Below are 25,459 nucleotides of genomic sequence, written 5' to 3'. Positions count from 1 at the left end.
TTTGCATTTTCCCACAAACTTTGGAAGTTAGTGCCCAATTGAATTAAATTAGCTCTGCAGGCTGATGATTATAGTGGACCTCTCTTAGTGTTCATTCTTATGTCCAAAGGTGAATTGGGTTATTCCTTTTGAACCTACATTAATTTTCATGAATTTTACTCAAATTACAGGAAATAGGAGAAATAAAGGGATGTGTAGACAACAGCCGAGGACTGTCTGGTGTGTAAACTCTTCAGCACCTGCTACTTAGAGGCCCATCCCCTTGCTGCAGTGTGTACCATTCCAGAAAATTCCTTAACTAGTAAGCACTGCCACAGCAAAAGCAAAACAATATTTTTTTTTAAGATTTATTTTATTTATTTGAAAGTTAGAGTTACAGAGGAAGAGAGAGAGGTCTTCCATTGGATGGTTCACTCCCCAGATGGCTGCAATGGCTGGACTGTGCTGATCTGAAGCCAGGAAACTGGAGCTTCCTCTGGGTCTCCCACGCGTGTGCAGGGGCCCAAGGACTTGGGCTATCTTCTACTGCTTTCCCAGGCCATAGCAGAGAGCTGGATCGGAAGTGGAGCAGCTGGGACAAGAACCGGTGCCCATATGGGATGCCGGCACTGCAGGCAGTGGCTTTACCTGCTATGCCACAGCACTAGCCCCAAAATTTTTTTAAAAGTAAAAACCTAACAGTATTTATTGTCTTGTAATAATATAATGGTAATCAAAACAATATGAACAAATGTTTTGGACCTGTACTCCCAATAAAAAGGCACCTAAAAAAAAAAAACAAACCAAAAACCACTATATTGCCTTCTCAATATTTTCTCACTTCATCGATCATTTCTAGTTGGAGACACTTTGTAGCAAAGTAATATTATCTCCTTTTAGCATGATCCAACTCAGTCATTTTCTTGGCTTTGTTTTAGAATGAACCCCTTCTGTATCATTTAATCTGAGGTGCATGTACTCATCAACACCAACGATACAGTCCTCTATCCACATAGTCCCTGTTCCTAGAGCCGCACCTGAATCCGAGATCTCGGAGCTTTCTTCCGGGCTCGGCTGCCCTGGGGGCTCATGGGATGGGGCTCCCTCCAGCCTGCTCTCGCCTGCCCTGAACCTCCAGTCCCGTCATGCTGAGTAAGACACGATGGGCTACACCATCACCTTCTGCACTTTCCGGCCATGGTACGTCCTGGTGGAATCTCACAAAAACCACCACAAAGCAAGATTCATCCTTGCATCCTGAAAATCAGAATGTGGACACTGGGATTAAATGGATGAAACCAGTGACCACACGGTGAAACTCCTCTAAGCCAATCAAGTGTACACATTGGATAAATGTTGCAGAGGGGTCAGGGTTTTCACTTGCGCCGCTGGGTTGGGCGATGCTGAAACGACAAGTCGGGTCTCACGAGCCCAGCACCTGCAAGCTGGACCCGACGGATGCAGAGGTCCAGTCGGTAGTTGGTGGTGCTGCTTCCATTGTGTGGGTCTGGGGACGGGGGAGTCCTGGTGACTCTCGATGATTTTGGGAGTTGCCGCCCCCTTCTCTGGGCCCTTCAGATGAGCTCAGTTGTGTTTAATGTCACAAGTCAGCAAGGAGGTTTTTGGTGGTGTTGAGTTTTCTTTTGTTGCTGCTGCTGCTGCTGGCTTTGTTGTGCTAGGCATGGGTGGAAAGACCCTAAGCCACAAGTGGCAGTGGTTTGATTTAAAGGTCAGAATTGCCTGGACCGCGGCCAGCATTGTGGAGCTGGCATCCCTGTGAGCACCAGTTTGAGTTCTGGCTGCTCCGATTCCAATCCGGCTCCCTGCTGATGCGCCTGGGAAAGCCGCAGAGGATGGCCCAAGTCCTTACGCCCCTGCCATCCACGTAGGAGACCCGGATGGAGTTTCAGCCTCCTGGCTTCTTTTGGGCAGTGAACAGAGGATGGAAGATTCCCCCGCCACCCCTACTGTAACCTTCCTTTCAAATAAATAATTTTTTTTTTGACAGGCAGAGTGGATAGTGAGAGAGAGAGACAGAGAGAAAGGTCTTCCTTTTGCCGTTGGTTCACCCTCCAGTGGCTGCCACGGCTGGCGCGCTGCGGCTGGCGCACCGTGCTGATCCGAAGCCAGGAGCCAGGTACTTATCCTGGTCTCCCATGGGGTGCAGGGCCCAAGCAGTTGGGCCATCCTCCACTGCACTCCCTGGCCACAGCAGAGAGCTGGCCTAGAAGAGGGGCAACCAGGACAGAATCCGGCGCCCCGACCAGGACTAGAACCCGGTGTGCCGGCCTCGCTAGGTGGAGGATTAGCCTATTGAGCCATGGTGCTGGCCCAAATAAATAAATCTTTAACAACAACAAAAAGAACTTCTGGGTGTTTGTGTTTTGAGAGCTGGCACTTGGTGCCATGCACAGGAGGCCCTGTTTCCTCTGCCCCAAGGAAGACGGAGATGGGAGGGAGATGGCTAAAGCTCACTTTCTCAGGGACAAGCACTTCTGATAGTCAGAGGTTACCAGAGTCACTGCCACCCTAGGCTGCGTACTCTTCTCATTTTCATGCGGTTGGAGAGGGCTTTTGGCTCTGCGTTTTGATAACACTTCTGACATTTGATAAACGGTTCCTTTTCTCTCTGAGAACTTTGCTAGTAAAAGATTTCCTCATAGTTGTCTTTACAGATTGGCTTACACCTTTCTAAAAGTCATGGGCTATAAATATATGTTCCTGATTCTCTTAGCACTGCTTAGGTCTGTGAGCTAATTAGAAGTTATATCAATACCAAGGGATGAAGCATATCATTATTTCAAATAGATAACGATTAACTCTTCACTGGTTATATTGACGTTTCATCAACTTGTACAGATTTTATTGTCTGTACCCCAAAGTTAAACTCTGTGAGAAACTTCATGAAAGAAAACATTTTTCTTCTAATTTTGAAAAAATTTCAAAACATACAGAAAAGTAGAAAAGAATATAATCAATGTCCATGCCTGTCACCCAGCTTTGTCTGTATTTGACATTTTATCAATCTTATTTTGTTTAGTTTTAATTTTAAAAATTATTTGCATATTTTAAAGCATATAAAAATATTTTAGGAGCCAGAGTTGTGGCACAAAGTTCTTACTTGTGACACTGGCATCCAGTATTGGAGGGCTGGTGTGAGTTTCTGGCTGTTCCACTTTTGATCCAGCTTCCTGCTAGTGCACTTGGGAAAGCAGTGGAAGATGACACAAGTACTTGGTCCCTGACACCCACATGGGAGACCCAGATGGAGTTTCAGGCTCCTGATTTCTACCTGGCCCTGCTCCTGCCATTGTGGCCATTTGTCAAGTGAACCAGCAGATAAAAGATTTCTCCCTCTCTTTCTCTCCCTCCCTCTCTCCCCCTCCCTTCCCTGCCTCCCTCCCTCTCTTCCTCTCTCTCACTCTGCCTTTCAAATACATGAAAATGAAGGAAGGGAGGGTGGGTAGGAGGAATAGAGGAAGGAAGGAAGGAACCAAGGAAAGAATCATCAGCCAGGCCGACGCCACGGCTCACTAGGCTAATCCTCTGCCTGCAGCGTCAGCACCCCGGGTTCTAGTCCCGGTTGGGGTGCCAGATTCTGTTCCGGGTGCTCCTCTTCCAGTCCAGCTCTCTGCTATGGCCTGGGAGTGCAGTGGCCTGCACCCCATGGGAGACCAGGAGGAAACACCTGGCTCCTGGCTTTGGATTGGCGCAGCGCCGGCCGTAGCGGCCATTTGGGGGGTGAACCAACGGAAGGAAGACCTTTCTCTCTGTCTTTCTCTCTCACTGTCTAACTCTGCCTGTTAAAAAAAAAAAAAAAAAGAATCATCAGCCGTCATGCTGATGGATGACCCACTGTACTACATAGCCCTGGTACTGTGTATGTGGCCCGGGGCATCACTAACGGGCCCATTCTTACACACAGGTAACTTCCCTTTGCAATCTCAGGATCTGAACCCACAAGGAGCCCCAGGAAAAGTAGCCTGCATGTCTTCAGTCACTGTTTCCTCTCCTTGTGGCCAAGTCTAGTTCAAGGCTGTATAGCCCTTTTGCCTGTAGTGGTGACCCGTGTCTTGGACTGCATGATGTGTGATTGGACTTAATGAGGTGTGTTCTGGACAGAACTGCATCTGACTGGTTAGATTCCATTGTCGTCTCATCTCTAAGACCCAAATCCAATGCGTCTCCTTTGAAACACAAGTATGAGGAGAGTTAGGTGGATCGCGGCAGCCCCTCTTCCCAGAGCAGCCTCTGCCACTCGGGCTGCCTGGGGGGAAACCTGGTGTCTGCCCTGGAGCAGTTCGTGAGCAGTGTCTGACAGCTCTTGCTCAAGGTTTGTGGAGTTTTCTGTGTGCAGCGTTCCCGACTTCGAGATGCTGTTCTCAAGGTTCAGCTTTCCATCAGGACTTGTAGCGGGGAGCACGTTCGACACGCAGCAGACACCTTTGCTGGGCTTTGCCATCAGCTCACACATGCACTTGTGGAAAGAACGCAGCCCCTGTGAGTCCTTAAGCAAGCCGTCCACAAGATGCAGATGAACACGAGCCAGCTGCCCTCTGCCAGCTCTGTGTGTTGGCAAAACCTTTTTTTAAAGATGTATTTATTTATTTGCAAGTCAGAGTTACACATAGAGAGGGGAGGGAGATTGAGAGTCTTCCATTGGATGGTTCACTTCCCAATTGGCCACAACACCGGAGCTGCGCCGATCCAAAGCCAGGAGCCAGGAGCTTCTTCTGGGTCTCCCACACGGGTGCGGGAGCCCAAGCACTTGGGCCATCCTCCACTGCTTTCCCAGGCCATAGCAGAGAGCTGGATTGGAAGTGGAGCAGCTGGGACTCGAACCTGTGTCCATGTGGGATGCTAGAACTTCAGGTCAGGATGTTAACCTGCTGCGCCACAGCGCCGGCTCCTTGGCAAAATCTCTAAACCTGCCCTTCCATATCTTGATGTGGACATAATGGACATCTGTCAAGAGAATGGAGCCTATGACGCAGAGCACTTCTTGTGTTCCTGTTCATACGGAGGCATGATCGACACGGGCTGTGCTTCTACGAACAGGCTATTACCACTCCTGCCATGGCCGTCAGTCAGCCTGTGTTGGAATTCCACAGAAAGGATCTTCTGGTGTCTTTGATATTACTTGGCAAAGTGCAACAGCTACCAAAATATACGTCCCAGATTGTGGGTGGATTCGTTAAGACCCTCAGCAGTGCCTACCATGAGTTAGCACAGTTAATTTTACCAACAACCCCTCAGGACCCCGGAACCTGGGGAACAAGCACAGGGAGGCGTTCAGCCAAGACCACATGCGGCTGGTGAAGCAGTGCCTGTCGTCACTGTACAAGGACATCCAGAGGCCGACACAGACCTCCTAACGCTGTCCTTACAAGACATGGCGAGTCGCGTGCAGCTGGCTGGCCCTCCCGAGGCAGAAAACAATGTTCTACACATGATAGAAGATGGTGAGGTTTTTGCAAGTATTAATCAGATGGACGGGATGGTCAGTTTCCATGACAACCCTGAGAAATACAACAACCCAGCCGTACTCCAGCACGTGGATCAGGAGATGCTGAAGTGCACAGAGCTGGACGAGCGGCCGGTTTGTGCAAGAGTGTGGGCTCACAAGAGGAGATTCAGGAAACAACCCACCCACTTACTCTTGAAGCTCACATCCGCCCTGGGCCACAGGGGAGGCCGTGCCCATGGCTGGTGGCCAGTGGCCAGTGCTAGGAGGACAGCAGGGAGCACCAGACCTACCCACCCTAAAATTAAAGTTTTGTTCTGACATCTTCAGTCCTATGTGTTTTCAAGACAACCATTCTTTCTGCAAAGAAAGGAAAAGAATTTTCAAAGTCTATTGTGTGTTGATTTGTTCATCCTCAGATTATTGTTGTTATTGCATTAAATCTACCATTTTTTTTTTTTATTTTATTTTTTGACAGGCAGAGTGGACAGTGAGAGAGAGAGACAGAGAGAAAGGTCTTCCTTTGCCGTTGGCTCACCCTCCAATGGCCGCCGCGGCTGGCGCGCTGTGGCCGGCACACCGCGCTGATCCGATGGCAGGAGCCAGGAGCCAGGTGCTTTTCCTGGTCTCCCATGGGGTGCAGGGCCCAAGCACCTGGGCCATCCTCCACTGCACTCCCTGGCCACAGCAGAGAGCTGGCCTGGAAGAGGGGCAACCGGGACAGAATCCGGCGCCCCAACCGGGACTAGAACCCGGTGTGCCGGCGCCGCTAGGCGGAGGATTAGCCTAGTGAGCCGCGGCGCCGGCCCGTACCATTTTGTTTAAAAAATAAATAAAGGTCACCTTAGTGTGACATAAAGGCTGGGAAAAAGTGGAATAGCGCATATGCCTTGATTTGATCAGATGGACCAAGACTCGTGAAGTGGCTGCTCAGTGCCTTTCTGTGTAGAGAGAGTGAGCTTCCCCAGTACTACTTCATTTCAGAATCTGAAAACAGGGGTGGCATAGGTCTAAATTTGTAGAGTCCACAGTTAAGGGGTGCTTGGTCTCCAGCCCAGGTCTCGAATATGCTGTGCTGTCTGTGTTTCTCCCATACCTCCATGGTTAGAAAAAAGAGAAGTAAAATTTCAGGTAGCTCTCCCCCATTTAGATCTTTGTACAAATTGTTCTTTCTCCACCCAGGTCTAGGAGATTGGAAGGATTAGAAGTCTTTGTCATTTGCCAAGTGTTCTGCTGAGTACAGATCAGGAATATTTATTTGAAAGGCAGAGTTCAGAGAGGCAGAACCCAAATGGCTGCAACGCCCAGAGCTGGGCCAAATCCGAAGCCAGGAGCCAGGAGCTTCTTCCGGGTCTCCCACGTGGGTGCAGGGGCCCAAGGACTTGGGCCATCTTCTACTGCTTTCCCAGGCCATAGCAGAGAGCTGGAACAAAAGTAGAGCAGCTGGGACTCGAACTGGTGCCTATATAGGATGCTGGAACTGCGGGTGGTGGCTTTACCCGCTACGCCACAGTGCCAGCCCCCAAATCAGCAAAATCTTAATACAGGTTGAGCATCCTAATCTGAAATCTCCAAAACCCAAACTTTCTAGGTGCTGACAGAACACTACAGGTACAAAATTCACCATGCAACTTTGTTTCATGCAAAGAACCATTAAATATATTGAATGGGGGAGGGACAGAGAGAGTTTTGGCACAGTGAGTTAAGCTCAGATACATCCTATATGAGTGCTGGTTTGAGTCCTGGCTGCTCCACTTGAGATCCAGCTCCCAGCTAATGTGCCTAGGAAGGTAGCAGAAGATGCTCAAGTGGTTTGGCCCCTGCCACCCATGTTGGAAATCTGGATAGAGTTCTAGGCTCCTGGCTTTGGCCCGGCCCAGCTCCAGTTGTTGCAGCCATTTGGGAAATAAACCAGCAGATGGAAAATCTCTCTCTCTCTCTCTCTCTCTCTGTTCCTTCCCCTCCCTCTCTGTCACTCTGCCTTTCAAATAAGTAAAATAAATCTTTAAAAAATTGTATAAAATTATCTCCACCCTATATGTATAAGAAACATAAATGAATGCTGGTTTTTTTTTTTTTTTTAAGATTTATTCATTTATTTGATGGCAGAGTTACAGAGAGGCAGAGGCAGCAAGAGGGAGGCTAGAGCTGAGCTGATCCAAAACCAGGACCCAGGAACTTCCTCCAGGTCTCCCATGTGGCTGCAGGGGCCTAAGGACTTGGGCCATCTTCCACTGCCTTCCCAGGCCATAGCAGAGAGCTGGAACAGAGGTGGAGCAGCCGGGACTGGAACCGGAACCCATATGGGATGCTGGCACTGCAGGCGGCAGCCTCACCCGCTACACCACAGCGCTGGCCCCAAATGAATGCTGAGTTTAGTCCTGTTCCCAAGATATTATGATTACATAGATATAAATATTCTCAAATTCAAAAAATATCTGAAATCCAAAACACTTCTGGTCCTAAGCATTTTGGCTTAGAGCTACTCAACCTGTATTTGACACATTAAGGACTTAAGTGCGGCGTGATGCACCAAATAATCTTTGAGGTAGATGAAAACACGCTCAAGGTCATGATCTTCACTTCCTTCAGGTGGAGGCGAATGCAGGTAAGACACAGGTTTGTGAAGAGTGCACGCTACGGAAAGCAGGTGTCCATATAGCACGAGCTGCTAGTGGTCTGCTGCAGGGCTGTGATGGTCTTAGCTCCATGTTTTCAATGAAGGACGTTATGCTAATTGTGGTTTCAACAGTTGTTGCTTTTTGGTTTTCATGACCTTAAAAGATGTATGGACTCTAGATTGCCAGGTTATTAAGATGCTTATGGCCCAGGAATCTATGGATTTTAGGGTTCTGTGTGTTTTCACTTTTGTTGCTTTTCCTGACTTCTCCTCCCCCTACCTGCCCCCAAGGATAAACCCAAACAAGGACACCAGTTCCTCAGAGGCAGCCATTGTTAAAGATTTGGTAGGTTTTATTCTAGACTTTTCTTTTTTAATGCTTGCAGAAACAAACATCCTCCCTCCCCCCCCTTCCTTCCCTCCCTTTCCCCCTCTCTGTTAAGTGGGCTATATTTGTTTTGTTTTGTTTTGTTTTGAAAACATAAAAGAATCCAGCATTCTCAGCAATCTGCTTTTTTCTACTTATACTGGGGACATCTTCCTGCATCAGCCTGCCTGGATTTATCTCCTTTTCCGATTCTCCCTCATTGTACGGATATCGCGTAATTTGACTGTTTCTCCCTACTCGTAGACACTTATTTTTTTTTTCTTTCATGAATTATTTCAGCCTGCCCATCATTGTGCCCATTCCTGCATGGTATGAAGTGCCATCTTTGTTGGAATGGCATGGTGGAGCTAAGGGTTTATGTATATTTAAAATTTGTGTACCTGTTTCAAATTGCTCTTCAAGGATACTGTTTGCTGATTTATACTCTGATTTTTGTTTTCTTCTATTTGATCTTTTACTTTTAAAACATTTTCTATTAGAATGAAGAGAAAAAACACATGGAAGGGTTTTCCTGACTAGATTTTTCCCTAGGCTTTAAAATTCCTTGCAGATGTCTTTGTTGTCTTGGTCCTGTGTGTGTGTACTTGTTGACTCTGGTTCCTTCCCAGTTATGACCACTTAGCAGTCCTGCTTTTGGGTTTTACACCATAGGTGTGATGGTTTCCACTGGATGCCCGGCCACCTCCACCTGAGCTGGTTGTCTGGTGAGATTGTAGATTTGGGAGCATCGCTGTTGGTGTGCAAACAGTCATTGCCTGAGCAGGCTCCCCTCCTCGGCCCCCAGCATCCTGATGCCTGTCTTCTTTGTTGATTGTCTCACACGTTCATTAAGGAGCTTGGTACTCCTATCACTTTCTCTGCAAAGTGGGTTCAAGACAGTTTTGGGCAGTTTTGTAGAGAACAGGGAAAAGGCAAAGCGTGATATTTTTGTGTTTGCTTTTGCAATGCCTTGGCTACCATTTTGGATATTTTCAGTTGTTCTTACAGAAACGAGAAGAAAACACTGTGGCTGGAAGCATTTGAGTTTTTTTTTTTTTTCTTTTCTAAAAATGCTTTTGTAGTTGTAATGTGGTAACACTTGATGGGAATAAACTCTGGCTGACCCACTCAAAGGATATAAGCCTGAAAACACTGAGGGTTTTGATTTGTTCAAAGGAGGCATTTATGCTTTTTGAAGAACAAATCCAGTGGGAAAATGGGTTTGCTGGTGCTTACCATATTTAAGTGTAAGGAGTGTTTCTCAAGGCCAATTCTTGCCTCAAGATATAAATGTATTCATGAAATGAGGTTCATGGGTGGAAAAGGCTTTGTGAGGAAGCTTCAGGGTGACACCGTGGAACACAGATTTGCTCCTTTCTCATTTGAAAATCTGAACTATCAGTGCTGCTTTCCTCCCTGAACCACGTGGCCCCTGAATGTCCTCCTGGCTCTCCCACTGTCACTAAGCTGTGTCCTTCATCCTTTAGGCCTCGCTGGGTAGAAGTGTGTGTAAATCCTGTCTTCTGTGGCTATTTGAATTATGGGAAAAGGAAGACAGAAGACAAGCATAGTACATTGTTTATTGATAAACATGTCTGAGGCCGCATTGTAGCATAGCAGGTTAGGCTACCCACCCCTTGTGATATGGATATTCCCTAAGGGCACAGGTTCAAATCCCAGCAGCTCTGCTTCCAATCCGCCTTCCTGCCGATGCACCTGGGAAAGCAGCAGAACATGGCCCAAGTGCTTGGGCTCTGCTACCCACATGGGAGACCCAGATGGAGTTCCAGGCTCCATCCAGGCTTTAATGTGTCCCAGTCCCAACTGTTGTGGGCATTTGGGTAACTCTGCTTTTCAAATAATTAAATAAACCTTAAAAAATGGAACCATTATAGTATAAAACAGCATGTATTCCCATTTCTATTTTTATGTATTTTTTTAATTTAAATATTTATTAGAGAGGCTGAGAAACAGAGAGCGCCCATCACTGATTCATTTCTCAAATGTCTGTAATGCCTGTGGGACCTGAAATTGGGAGCTACAAATGCAATCTGAGGGGCCGGTGCTGTGACGCAGCAGGTAAAGCTGCTACCTGCAGCACCGGCATCTCACATGGGCACTGGTTCGAGTCCCAGCTGCTTCACTTCTGATCCAAGCTCTCTGCTATGGCCTGGGAAAGCGGTAGAAGATGGCCCAAGTCCTTGGGCCCCAGCACCCACATGGGAGAAGCTCCTGGCTCCTGGCTTGGAATCAGCTCAGCTCTGGCCATTTTGGCCATTTGGGGAGTGAACCAGCAGATGGAAGACCTCTCTCTCTCTCTCTCTTTCCCCCCACCTCTGCCTCTCTGCCTCTCTGCCTCTGCCTCTCTGTAGCTCTGCCTTTCAAATAAATAAATAAATATTTTTTTTAAAATGCAATATGAGTCTCTCAGGTGGCAGGGTCTCAATTACTTGAGCCATCAGTACTGCCTCCCTGAGTTTGCAGTAATAGGCTACTATTGGAGTTAGGAGTTAGAGCCAGGAGTTGTAATCAGGCACTCTGATATGGGACATGGGTGTCTTAACCTCACGTAGAAAAGACTGAATCGTCTTAAGCAAACCTGGATTAGGTTTCTAATGAATAGAGTTGACTTTAACCTTTTGACAGCTCTCAGAAGTACTGAAAAAAAAAATTTTTTTTGACAGGCATAGTTAGACAGTGAAAGAGAGAGAGAGAGAGAGACAGAGAGAAAGGTCTTCCTTCCGTTGGTTCACCCCCTAAATGGCCGCTACAGCAGTGCACTGCGCTGATCCGAAGCCAGGAGCCAGGTGCTTCCTCCTGGTCTCATGTGGGTGCAGGGCCCAAGCACTTGGGCCATCCTCTACTGCACTCCCTGGCCACAGCAGAGAACTGGACTGGAAGAGGAGCAACCAGGACAGAATCCGGTGCCCCGACCAGGACTAGAACCCGGTGTGCCAGGGCCGCAAGGCGGAGGATTAGCTTAGTGAGCCACGGCGCCGGCCAAAATTTCTAACAATATAAAAACTATGTAGAAGGTTGGAGATGGGAGGAAAAGAAAGGAAAAATACTTTACTGGGGGGGGGGTGAGTGAAGAAAGGGAGTCATCCATCTTCCAGGACACGTGAAATTTTGCAAAACCATCTGTAAATGCAAGGATAGAGTGGTGGGAAAGTCTGAATATGACCCAGAATGAAGTCTCCGTCCTGTATGGAATGTTGGTGCAGCAAGAGCTCCAAATACTTACCCGTGGGTCATGTCGTGTGCCTGTTGGACCCAAGCTATGCACATAATAAAATACACTCAAACTCAGTTTCCATAACGTCACTGTCATACATTGTCTGTAAACAAAGTTAATAGGGCACTGAGTGTTTTTGGAGGCAGACACAGTCAACTCCAGTCACTACAAACGATGACTCCATAATTTATTTATCATCATACAGAAGGGAGTCAAGCTATTAGACTCAGCTTTTTAAATTTTTTTTAAAGATTTATTTATTTGAAAGGGAGAGTGAGAGAGAGAGAGAGAGGGAATGTTCATCCAATAGTTAACTCCCCAAATGCTGTCCACCACAGTCAGGGCTGGGCCAGGCCGAAGCCAGGAGCCTGGAATTTCATCTGGATCTTCCATGTGGGTGGCAGGGGCCCAACACGTAGGCCACCTTTTGTTGCTTTCCTGGGTGCACCAGCAGGGAGCTGGATCACCTAGGATTCGAACTGGCATTCATATGGTTGCCGCATTGCAGGCAGTGGCTTAACCTGCTGTGCACAAAGCCTGTCCCTAGTCTTAGTTTTTCAGACTCATTCTCTATGCGCTGAATCTTGCTATGTAGGTATAACATTTCAAAAAGAGCAGAAGGAAGATTGTGCAGATATCACAGAGATCCCTCATGTTTGGAGAGATTCACTCTGGCCCCAACTGAAGATAGCTTGAATTGAACAATTTACCAACAATTATGAGAAAATTCCTAAGAATTATTGAAACTCTGTAGAACTCAGAAACTCCATAGACATGCAGCGTTCTGGTCTGGTTCTCCCACCAGGGCCACACTTGACCAGAGTTTATTGCATTGAAATTGAGGTATTGGGATGACTTTCTCCTGTTCTCTATTTAGCTCACCGTATATATCACGATGCATACTTCAGCATTTTGCAGATTCAAGATTCATTGCACTACCATGTAGTCCACAGTGGTATATGGTTCCTGCCTCCTCCTCTGGCTCTTCTTTATGTTGTTAATCAAATTGCAGTCTGACCTGTGCATGTGACTGATGATATTTAAAGTATTCTGACATTTTTGCTGATGGGCCTTGTGGAGACACCACCCCTCTGCCCCTTGCTTTTGTCTTTGGGTTTCATTTAAAATTCCGATCTTTCATATTTTGGTAAGAGAAGACTTTAAGTGGAAATGTAATCTGAGTATTCTGTTTAATATATAGACTCAGCATGAGCATTTTGAAGCCAACTCTTCCATCTGTGATGTCAGTATGAAAGTACAATGGTATTATTTCAGGAGGAGACTCAGGCAGCTGAAGGGCAGCTTTGCTGGGAGCAAGGGATAGCCAGGTGAAATCAATTTAGCACAGCTCCAGGCTCTGCACTGCGTGTTCCTGCAAGACTCTGTTCTAAGCCCATGGTCTGGCTGGCCAGAGTTAGCCCTGTACCATAAGCAGGATGGAATGATGTCAGAGGGAGGGGAATGCTTTGAGATTTCTTTGTAGCCATCAGGACTGGTTACCACAGAACTCTCTTTAAGTCATTTTATCATTGTGTGCAATAACAGGTTCTTTAAGCCCTGGTACATGTCTTTCTGTGGGGGCCTTCAGCCATTCATGGTGTTGTGACAGACCTGTCTGGCTTGGTCACACTGCAGAGCTGTGGGGCTTGTGGCAGGACAGCCCGACCTCACCATCACCACCTTGAGTCTCAGAGTCCTTAACCTGTAAGCTGGAAATGATGGTACCTGCCTATGTTGCTTATAAGCGAGAAATGTGTACAAACTACAAAACATTGTCGAAACCTTGAGGTTCCTAGTGGTTGTTGTGCCGTTCTTAGTTGCCTTAAAACTTTCTACATCTGGTCACATGAGTAAAAAGATAACTGGGCATGCCATTGATGCTATCAGCGTGGAGGCCTTCCTATGGGAGGATTGCGAGTGAGCATTTCCATAATATTTTTAAGGAAAAGGTCATAACTAATATGCATGCATCTCCTATCTCTGTTCTCTGTTCTCTGGGCTGTGGACACTCTGAGTAGTTTTTTTTTTTTAAGATTTATGTATTTATTTGAAAGGCAGAGTTAGAGAGAGGCAGAGGCAGAAGCAGAGAGAGAGAAGTGTCTTGCATTGTTGATTCACTCCCCAAATGGCCACAATGGCCGGAGCTAGGCCAATCCAAACCAAGGAGGCAGGAGCTTTGTCTGGGTCTCCCAAGTGGGTGCAGAGGATCAAGGACTTGGGCCATTTTCTGCTTTTCCAGGCCACAGCAGAGAGCTGGATTAGAAGTGGAGCAGCCGGGACTTGAACCGGCACCCACATGGGATGCCAGCACTGCAGGTGGCAGCTTTACCCGCTATGCCACAGTGCTGGGCCCCACACTGAGTTTTATGCTCCAGGGCCTTCTACCTTTCATCTCTTCTAGGCCCACCCAGCCACGGCCCCAGGGAGCTCAGATCTCAGCCTTCCGCTTCCTCCTTGGAGAACCCTGGCCTGAGTGAGCTCCCTGTGGTTACTGCCATTTGCTGTACATCTGCCTCCCTCATGATGCTTGCCGTAGCTGCGGCTTAGTAATTCTTTTGTGCTGGGCCTGCCTTGTTTCCTGAGAAGGACACACCACACTGTCACTTACGTATCCCAGTCTAATCACAGGGAGACATTAATGTAAAAACTGTTCTGGAGAAGTCTGCCTTCCGTAGTAGATTGTAAGCTCAGAGCTGTAGGGATCACACCTGACTTCCTCATCACTAGATCCCCAGTCACCTGGAATGAAGAGCGTGTTTCCTGCATGGTGTTCAGATCAACGAAGGAATGACTGGATGAGTGAAAGACTTGGCTGAAACTCGTGCAGATACTAGGATCTGTGTGTGTGAGATAGCATACCTGCTTGTGCCTTTTGTGAGGTCGCTGGATCTTTCAGACAAATGCAGGACTTCCATCTGCATTGCTGTTGAACCCCCACTTCTCCGCGTTTCTCCTTGAAGGGGTTTGTATTCTGGAATGCATTGTTTTCACTGTAGGTCCCGAAGAGCACAATTAAGTTTTCGTGGCTTTGTCTTCCCACAGCTCCTGCAGAAGAATGGTCAGCTGTCCACTCTCAATGGCTTAGCAGAACAAGGCGAGCTCGGCCTCGAGGAGGGAGCCCTGAATGGCCAGGAGGAAGAGCCAGTTGTCCTCACAGAGGGTAAGCCACTCCTCCAGGCTCCAGGCAGAACGCGAGGGACAGGAGAGCCAACAACACTTGCAATGAGCAGTGAAGAACTCGGTTCTCGTGTGGTTTCACAGAAAATGCACCGTTATAGTCCCCCGTGGTAGATGCTGTTCACAACCAGAACAATCAGTTGGTTCCCAAAGGAAGTATTTACCTGACCATCTGTCAGTGAATACCCCAGTACTTAGGTCTAAAGTTATATTTCCTCTCCCTTAGACATCCTTCTCTGGAACTTAATGTCTTTTAAAATTATTGTTTCCTTGTGCCAACTGGTTGTCTAGTGCTGAATAGGAATGCTTGGTGGGCACACTGAAGTCATGATTGCTTTACAAGAGTCTGTATCTGTCATTTGAAGGAAGCCTGCTATGTTTACATAGATTTTTCAGATAGATCCATTGTGAGGTGCACACCCCCTTCCCCTGAACTGAGGCCCCGGAAGGGCTGTTGTTGGAAAGCGAGTCTCTTGCCACGTCCCGCTCATCTGATTTTAGCCCATGTCGGGGGGAGGAAGGATCCATGCCTGGGGGTCTGAATCAAGCCATGGCCAGAACATCTTTTGTGAAAACCAAAAGATTGTATGCTGGAGAAGGACTGTCCTGTACTGTGAATTCTCGTTTCATCCTCCTGTTTAATCATGAGATAATTAATCACGCTTTTTGAAGATACATAAAATGGTGACTCAGCATTTAGTTAGTTGACCCTTCTGTGTGGCATGATTAAGAGAGATAAATGGAAGGAAGAGTTCTGTGGATGGAGATTCGATATTGCCTTGGTTAGATGAGATTCTTCCAACATGTGGAACCTGTTTCTCTTCTTGTTCGATGCCCCCACAGAGCTGCTTCAAGCAGGGAGCTGCTTTTGAAGTTGGTGGGAATACTGATCTTTATATAGCTCCACAGGCACAATATAGAGCTAGGAATACAAGTCTCACAGACAGAGTATTTGCATGACCTTGTGTGAGAGTTTCACATAATTTCTCTCCAAATAGTTGGAATGGACCCAACTCAAACTCCCAACGCTATGTCCTTTCCCAGATTAACTTTGAATCAAATCAAGCCACAGCAGTCTCTGAGTTCACTGTGGCCAAGTCACCATACTGGGTGCTTTAGGGAAGATGAAGAAAGTTAACAAATGGCTGCTCCACTACCCAGAGAGATGGGAAGATGGTCTCTGGAAGATTCAGTGAGATAAAAACAAGGCTAAGACAAACCCACTCGTTGATAACCTAACGAATTTTGCAAGGGTTGAGAACCTGAGACTAGGTGGGGCAACCCCTTGAGGTCAGAGGATAGGGGAAGTTGGACCTAGATAAATCAAAACAAGGGAAACCAGCAAAAGTATTTAGGATAATAATAGCCAGGGCTTTGAGGGCTTTTCTGCTGGGGCCAGGAACTGTGCCTCCTGTGCATTGTCACCTTGAATAGTTACGTTAACCCATAGATAGAGAGCGTGGTGCCCAAGACCGACACCCAATTCAGCAAATTCCTCGGAGCTAAGCCTGTGCAGGGCGTGTCTCACGGCTGGTCTGTTGGAACTGCATAATCCCAGCAAAGAATTTTTACTGAAGGGCGTAGAGTGGCAGCCCAGAAAGGAACGCTGGGGCAGCATAGGATAGGAGGGTTCTAAAGCAGGGTATGGGTTGGAGAGCGTTCAGTGAGCACTGTGAGGTCCCTGAAACAGGCCACCCAGGGGGACCAGGCTACAGGCTTCTTATCTGACTTAGTTGATGTGTTGGGTGGATAAGAGGGAGGGATGGGACAGGGAGGTGTTCCCAAGTATTCCCAGATAGCTGGAGACTCTTGCTAATCTGTGGCCTGTTTACTACAGATCTGCCGGCTCTTCCTCCAAGCCAGATGTGATTCTTTTACATTTCAGCCACATAAGTAAACACTGATTTTTATAGAAAGTGGTTCTGCCCCCACCCTGCGATTATTCCATTGTCTCCCTGAGCTGACCCAAGCTTCTAACCGAGGTTGACCTTCTGTCTGAGCAAATACCAAGCGCCTCTTGCAGGAAGAGTGGTCATTAATCCACTCTGTCCTTCAGAAAGTCCTGAAAAATCCTTGTCCCCAAGGAAAGGCAGAGCTAGCTGTTCCCCTGTGTCACCAGAGGCATTTCTTGTTTTTCCCTTTTTTTTTCTAAGATTTCTTTTTTATTTATTTGAAAGGCAGAGTGACTGAGAGAGGGGAAGGCAAAGAGACCTTCCATCTGCTGCTTCACTCTCCAAATAGCCACAAAGGCCAAGACTGGGCCAGGATGGAGCCAGGAGCCTGGAACGCCATCTGGATCTCCCACGTGGGTTCAGGGCCCAAGCACTTGTGCCATCTTCCGCTGTTTTCCCAGGCACATTCACAGGGAGCTGGAGCAGAAGTGCCCAGCCAGGATTTGAACTGATGCTCTGACATGGGATGGTGGCATTGCAGGTGGTGTCTTAACCCCTTGGACACAACGCTGGCTCCAGGCCAGAGGCATTCTGGAGGCCTTGTTCTTGGGCCGAATTCTGTGTAGTGAAGCTGCTACTGCCTTGGCTTATCGGAGTGTCTGAGGCAACGTGGTCCACTTGTTCTTTATCTTGTCTGCCAGGCAGTGTAAACACAGACAGAATCTTCCTGCTAAATTATTAAATACTATTTTTCATGCTTTTCTTTTGACATCAGTGATAGGATATGGTTGGAGTTCATGGTTATTTCCATGAATCTACAGGGAGGTTTATAGGAAACAAGGTATCATTTGCCTTGTAAATGCTTAATTGTGGGTGTCGCTCCCCCTCTTCATGGAGGAACGACACAGGACCCTGCGCTGTTCTTTCGTCTGCTCGGCCCTCCCCGGGTTTGCTGCTGGTTCTTCCCGGGTTGGCTACTGTCCCTTCCACCTCCGTGGAAGGGCGGTTCCCCCTGGCCACTTTCCCCACTTCCGCAGGGGAGCGGCACACCGCCGGCCGGCCGGCTCTCTCGGGGGCTGCACAGGTGTTCCCCTTAGATGTTCCTGGTGCATGTTCTCTCTCTCCTCCTTTATAGTCCTCCTCCGCCAATCCCAACTCGGCTGCCCACACGCCGAGTACGCTGCTCTCCTCCAATCAGGAGCAAGTCCTACAGTCCATTGGCTGAACTGGAGGCAGCTGTGTAGAAGCTGTTTTCTTCTCTCCCAGCGCCATATTGTGGGAGAGCAGATGCATAGAATAAGTCTTAATTCCAGTAACTCAGTCTAGTCCGAGCTGCTCCCCACAGTGGGATTTGGGGCACATTGGTTTCCACCTAAATCAAGAACAAGCCTGACCCTTCTGGGGCCCAGGACGACAGTGGGATTCGTCTCGCTACAGTTAAATAACAGATCAGCGGGCATTCTGCTGTGGAGTTTTTACTTTCGATTGGCAGAGCTGGTTGTATGAAGCCAGGAGTGAACCTGTTTTTCCCGATGGGTTCACTCACTGTTTCTGAAACCAGAACTGCTGGTAATTCGGAGCCAGTCCTCTCCTCTGTGGGGAAAGCAGGCTCCTGGGTCCGTGTGGACTTTGGTAAAAAACAGAAAGAAGGGACTGTCTGCTATGTATTTTCTAAACAGAAAAGTGGGGCAAGAGACGTATGCATGTTTGGGAGGTGCCCTAAAGAGTATGTAACTTGAGGCCATCTTTTAGAGTGTATTCAATCAGGCAAGGACACAAACATTTATTTGCAATTTTGCAAAAAAGAAGTCACAACAAATTGCTTCCCTTGGAGATTAAGCCTGTTTTCTTCTGAACTGTTTTTAGGTGACTTAGCAGTTTATGAAAATTGTTTATCTAGAAAGACAGCCTGGCTACCTGGCTGCAGCTGCCACTCCCAGCATTCACAGGGGCTGTACAGGTGACAGCGGTTTTGTGGCAAATCTTATCTTCTGATGAAAAAGATAAAAATAAATAAAGTTCCCCCATGCAAATTATAAAGATTTATTTATTTGAAAGGCAGAGTTAAAGAGAGAGGAAGAAGAGTGATCAAGAGAGAGAGAGAGAAAGAGAGAGAAGTGAGAGAGATCTTTTATCTACTGGTTCACTCCTCAAATGACTGCAATGGCCAGGGATGGTCCAGGCTGAAGCCAGGACCCTGAAATTCCATCCAGGTCTCCCAGTGGGTGGCAGGGGTCCAAGGAATTGGGCCATCTTTCACTGCTTTTCCAGGCATATTCGCAGGGCACTGGATTAGAAATGGAGCAGCTAGGATTTGAACCTGGTGCTCCGATATGGGATGCCGGCATCACAGGCAACAGTTTTAAGTGCTGGGCCACAGTGCCAGCCCTCATCGTGTGCTTCATAGTCTCTGGCTTCTGTGGCTTTCTGTACATTAAACACCTAAATAGCAGTGATTTTAGAAACATCATGTAGGGCAGTGTTGTAGCAAAGCAGGTAGCACCATCACCTGTGACACTGGCATCCCACAGGGCTTTGGTTGGTGGCCCCGCTGCTCTACTTTCAATCCAGCTCCCTGCTAATCTGTTTGGGAAAGCAGCAAACGATAGTCCCAACATTCAGACCTTTGCAACCACGTGGGAGACCCGGATGAAGCTCCAGGTTCCTGGCTTCTGCCTGACCCATCGCCAGCCATTGTGGCCATCTAGGGAGTGAAACAGTGGGTGGAAGACCTGTCTCTCTGTCTCTCCCTCTCTCTCTCTCTCTGCAACTCTGACTTTCAATATAAATAAATCAATCATAAAAAAAAAGAAACATCATATCACAGTCTGGAGTCAATTTTAGACTTAAATCTCATGCAAATTAAAACAATGGACCTGGGCCATCCTCCACTGCACTCCCGGGCCACAGCAGAGAGCTGGACTGGAAGAGGGGCAACCAGGACAGAATCCAGCGCCCCGACCGGGACTAGAACCCCGTGTGCCGGCACCTCAAGCAGAGGATTAGCCTAGTGAGCCGTGGTGCCGGCTCAAAAAGAGATTTAATCTTCGTACCTGTTAAATTATTTTTTGCCAGACTTGGGAAAATCAATATTACAAAATGAAAAAAACTTAACACCTGATTTGTTTTGATAATAATGCAATCAGTCATGAAATTAAGTACCCGCAGAATTCATTGCCATTTCAAGTTATCAAGTGATTGTCTCAGATCTTGATACATTAATCACTTACAGGGCAGTTCTTTCTGTTTCCTGAGATTCCCCGTCTGCAGAGTATATGCAGAAGACATACAGCACGTGGACACCGTGTTCTGTCTGTCCTTCTGCATCACACTTGTTGATGTGAGCAAACAATGGTGGTCCTCTCCTTGGTTTTCAAATAATTTTTGTTCACATCTTTGTACTGTTCGTACACCCAAACTTGAGGATGTTCGCACCAGCCACAAGGAAGCGGCAAGCGGCTGGGTGCTCTGCCCTTGGCGTTTGCCGCTCTGGGACCAACTGCTTTAAAAGGATCGGCCCGTGGACCAGATGGGCCAGACCGTGTTTATGCTGATCAGGGAACAGTGAGGAGGCTGCTTCTGTAAGTTGCAGGTGCACCACCACCATTGTTACACCTGCCGCAATCCTGGGCCGGACTCCTTGCACCCAGGGGAAAAAAAGATCTTAAAAAAAGCCAAAAACCTAATTGTTGTTGCTTGAAGCAAAAGTCTCTTAGAGGGAGTGCATTTCTTCCATTTCCAGAGCTCCACTTTTCTACAACTGGATATTTCCCTCCAGATACAGTCACAAATGGCGGATTCGTTGCTCAGTTATTTAATGGTTTAATTTGCAACAGTTAGGAGTATTTCATTTTTCTCCTGGTGCTTCACATCACTGTCTTTGCCTTAATTAAGTTTGCTGCTGGCACCCGCCAGCTCCTGGTGTATGGTTCCTTTGGGATAGGGCAAGGCCAAAAGGTTACTGCCAAGTAATCACCGCCCTGCCCGTGGATCTTGTTACCTTACAGAAAATCCATCCTGCAGTGAAAGGCGTGCTTCCTCGCTCTGCAGGTGTAATGGCTTTATCTGGAGCGCGGTCCCCTAGCACCTGCTCTGGGTCTCTTTAACACATGAATGCTCCCCTTCCCCCATACTTGTTTTTCTGCAAGAGGCTACCTTCTGTACTCAGAAATATTTTTATGATTTGATTCTTTCTGTATTTCAGTTCATGACATAATCGGTGTCTTATTAGTTTCTTCATGACGATACACATGCCTGTTACCTGCTTCGCTGCCCTCTGCTCCTCCTTTGCTTTTCTCCACATCTAGGAACCCTGTCTCTTACCTCCACCCCGGCAGAAGATAAGAGCTGCGGGGGCAGAGGCTTCTTGGAGATACAGTTGGGGGCAGTGTGTTCTATTTCGTTTTGTTTTATTGTTGGAATTCTTTGGGCTTAGAATAGCATCTGAAACACAGTAAGTGCTCAATGAATAGTTGCGTAAATGAAGACACGGTTTCAGGTTTTAGAGTTCAAAATAGTATATATTTTTAACCCTGTGGGGAGGGGGGATCTGTTTGCTTTTAATTTTATATCAAGTCATTTCCTGCATCGCTACCGGCTGCAGCTTCATTGATTTCATCCAAGGCCTGGTTCCTTTGTGGCATGAGCGCTAACAAGGCCAAATCCTTTTCACTTCCCCACGCTGGGCTCTCACAGGTGCTTACTGCCTGGCCAGGTGTTGCCTGGATACATGAAATCCAACCCTGACCTGCCTGTGATTCAATGAGTCCCGGTAATGCTATCAACCAGGAGCTCAGCAGACAGAGGCCCCCAGCCCACTTGGGCATGTCAGAGACAGTGTTACTGCATGCCATTTTCTCAAGCTGCGTCCTGGTTTGATATGCTTTAAAACCAGATAGAACGCACACAAAATGGGCCCTGCACTTGGGTAAAAGTACTGTGGTGCGCAGCTTCTGGGACCTGCTTGGAATGCATTCCCTCGGTTCAGGGAGGCTGCTCTGAAATTACTTATGTCATTGACTAACTTCCGGGGCAAATATTCTATTGCTTTCATCCTTAAGGAAACACAGATTTGTTTTTCAGTACCCAACAGCCCAGATGTACAGATAAGACTATTGTCCTCCAAAGTCGGTTCTGTGAACTGTTATTTTTCCTTCTGACCAAGCAAAACAATGGGACAAGGGGTGAGAAAGAAGGAGAGGAAGACTTCTATTCATTTCTCTTGCCTTTTTTTTTTTTTAATTTGAAAGTCAGAGTTACAGAGAGAAACACAGAGACATTTTTCTATCCACTGATTCACTCCCCAAATTGCAGCAATGACCAGGGGCTGCGGTCAGGCAAAAGCCAGGAGCCTGGAACTCCATCTGGGTCTCCCACATGGATGGCATGGGCTCATGTACTTGGGCTGTCTTCGGCCACCTTCCCAGGCACATTAGCAGGGAAATGGAGCAGGCGGGACTCGAACTGGCTTTTCCATATGAGTTACCAGCATCACAGGCAGCGACTTAATCTGCTATGCCACAATGCTCTCTCTCTCTCTTTTTTTTAAGATTTATTTTTATTTATTTTGAAAGGCAGAGTTACTGAGAGGCAGAGGCAGAGAGAGGGCTTCCATCCACTGGTTCACTCCCCAGATGGTTGCACAAGCTGAGAGCTGAGCTGAGCCAATCCGAAGCCAGGAGTCAGGAGCTTCTTCCAGGTCTCCCACACAGGTGCAGGAAGGGGCCCAAGGACTCCGGGCCATCTTCTGCTTTTCCAGGCCATAGCAGAGAGCTGGATGGGAACTGGAGCAGACAGTACTTGAACCAGCGTGCATATGGGATGCTGGCACTGCAGGCGGCAACTTTACCCGCTATGCCACAGCACCAACCCCCACAATGCAATCTTTTCTAAACCACCTAATTCCAGGACAGAGAAACATAGTGAAGTTGCTTTCATCACTTTTTCTATGTGATCTTGATTCAGAAACATCCCTTATCTCATTAAGAGTCAATTTTCATCATAAAATGATCCTCTCCATTTATGTGTGAAATTCTGTGACTAATATCAGTAATAGGAGCACCAAAAATTAAATAGTATACAGTAGACATTTAGCTCAGTGGTTAATATACCTGCATCCTGCACCGAAGTACCTAGGTTCAGCACCTAGTTCCTGATTCCAGCTTCCGGCTAATGTAGACCCTGGAAGACGGTGGTAATAGCTCAAGTGTAATAGCCCAAGGCGTCAGTCTCTCTGTGTGTTAGCTCTGCACTTACTGGAAGGTCAGGACTATGGAATAGGGATAGGTAATAGCCCAGGATGGGTGAGAACTGTTGCTAAATGTTGCAGCTGTTTGCCCTAAAGACTGTCAGCCAATCTGAGAGATGTTATCTAGGATCTCTCGAGTGTTGAGGCTGTTCAGGTCCACCCTTGGATAGGGCTAATGTTCTGGTCCACTGGCGGAGGAGCAAGGAGGGGCAGCTGGTCGCCCGGCCCAGTAACATAGCAGGTGGTTCACAACGAATGCTTCTCCAGTGGTACTAAGCCACTCATGGGAACATCCTATTATTTTAGCTGTTCTCTTAGTGCCCTCAGGCTGCTGTAAAATACCTCAGGCCAGGTCATCTATAAACAACACATTTCTGGAGGCTGAGAAGGCCAAGACCAAGGTGCTCCCGTGGGTGGCGCACGCACAGGTGTCCCTCATATGAGGGGGCAGAGGGGCTCCCTAGTGCTCCGCCTGTGCTGAAAGGGCTCTCATTCCGAATCACCGCCCAAGGCAGCCCCTCCTTCTCCCACCATCACCTTGGGGATTAGGTCTTAACATGAACCTCATGGGAATATAAACATTTACACCATAGCAGCCATTTTATTTATTTAATGAAAATCCTTTAGCTGTTTTCTCAAGGACTGACTCACTTTCAGAGTGAAACAGCTGCAATCTCACCTAATATAGTAACCCCCAAACAGTTCTGGCAGGGGTGTATTCTAGAACACAATGTCCCTATATTATAAAAAGTTTGATAACACCCAAAGAGAGCTTCTTCTCTGGGTTTAGAATTCAACACCCTTTTAGCCTGTCCTTTAAGACTTGTTCCTAAAGACCACATTTTGAATTGTTTCCAATTGGTTTTGTAGTTAAGTGTCAGGACAGTGAAATCAAGTAGTCCTCCCTGGGCCCCTGTGTTAACAGTGTGCATGCTTTAGTTATATAGGTGAAAAGTGACATTTGCTAGATTTGATTGAATGCTCCAGTTGCTTTAATATATCTTAACGCGGACGGTGCACTATTTAGAACAATGCCAAGCACAAGGCCGTTATCCGGCTAAGGCTACCAGACGGGGTGGTTTAAACAAGAGCCGTGTGTGTTCTCAGTTCTGGAGGCTGGAAGTCCAAGATCACAGTGTTGGCAAGCTGGGTTTCTCTTAGGGCCTGTCTCCTTGGCTGTGAACGCCTTCTCTGTGTGTCCTCCCGTGGTGTTTCCTCTGTGTACGCCTCTCTGGCGTCTCCCTGTGTCTGAATATCCCCTTCTTGGGCTGGCATTGTGGCCCAGCAAGCTGAGCTGCTGCCTGCAATGACAGCATCTCATTTTGGAGCGCTGGTTCCAGTCCCGGCTGCCCTGCATCTGACCCAGCTCCCTGCTAATGCGCCTGGGAAAGCAGCAGAGGATGGCCCAAGTACCTGGGCTCCTGTCTTCGCCCTGGCCCAACTGCGGCCATTGGGGAGTGAACCAACACACACTCTCTCCCTCTTTCCCCCTTCAAATAAATAAATAGTTAAAAAAAAAAATCCTTTTCATATAAGGACACCAGTGCAGTTGGATTAGGATCTGCCCTGTTGGCTCTGTTTTAACTCAGTCATCTCTTTAAAGTCCTTCTCTCCAAATGCACTCACTTTTAAAAAAAATTTATTTGAATGGCAAAAGTACAGAGAGGCAGAGGCAGAGGCAAACAGAGAGAGGTCTTCCATCCACTGGTTCATGCCCCCAAATGGCTGCAGTGACCGGAGCTGTGCCGATCCAAAGCCAGGAGTCAAGAGCTTCTTCCAGGTCTCCCACACAGGTGCAGGGGCCCAAGGACTTGGGCCATCTTACACTGCTTTCCTAGGCCATAGCAGAGAGCTGGATTGGAAATGGAGCAGCCGGGTCCTGAACCACCGCCCATATGGGATGCAAGCACTGCAGGTGGCAACTTTACCTGCTATGCCACAGTGCCGGCCCCTGCACTCACATTTTGCAGTGCCGGGGTTACAGCTTCAGGAAGTGATTTGGTGGGGTACACAGTTGAGCCCAGACTACGCCTCCACGACTGCCCAACAGCGAAGTCAAGAGTCGGCAGTGAGCATTCTTATGGCGGGAGCTTTGACGGCATCTGAGGCACGCCCCTGCCCCTTGCAGCAGGCTCTTCTGCTCAAACAGTGGAAAATTTGGGGGAGTTTTCTCCATAAAAGGAAGCCAGTTAGTCCACTGGAGCTAAGATACACCTCCCTCTGTCTGCTCTCCTCTGTCCCAGCGCTGCCTCCTGGAACTACCCAGCACAAACTCACCTCCTCTTTCCACATGGCAGCCCTTTAAGTATTTGAAAACATTTATCGTGTCTCTCCTTTCATCTTTTCTTCTCTAGGCAAAACATCTCCAGAGAAAATAAGCTGTCGCACATAAAAAGAAAAATGCCAGGGCTTATATATATTTTAAATAGGAATGTGTTTGATGGATGCTTGCCAAGCACAACTGGGTTTCGGTTTCAG

General features: G+C 47.6%; 1 protein-coding gene and 1 pseudogene across 2 annotated transcripts in view; both read left to right on the top strand.

Moving 5' to 3' along the window:
• Positions 1–25,459, top strand: part of AKAP12 (A-kinase anchoring protein 12) — a 115,093-nt gene that overhangs the window by 53,140 nt on the left and 36,494 nt on the right. For both annotated transcript variants that reach the window (XM_008263684.5, XM_070073414.2), the window contains exon 2: positions 14,708–14,825. In XM_008263684.5, the coding sequence (XP_008261906.4) occupies positions 14,708–14,825 (118 nt within the window). The remainder of the gene's footprint in view (positions 1–14,707; positions 14,826–25,459) is intronic.
• On the top strand, positions 1,142–5,764 carry LOC103349957 (COP9 signalosome complex subunit 3-like; annotated as a pseudogene).

This window comes from Oryctolagus cuniculus, chromosome 5 (assembly GCF_051225735.1).
Source record: "Oryctolagus cuniculus isolate XC-2025 breed Fujian yellow rabbit chromosome 5, ASM5122573v1, whole genome shotgun sequence".
Classification (NCBI taxonomy): Eukaryota; Metazoa; Chordata; class Mammalia; order Lagomorpha; family Leporidae; genus Oryctolagus; species Oryctolagus cuniculus.
Note: the sequence above shows the minus strand (reverse complement) of the source record. Positions and strands in the feature narration are given on the sequence as shown.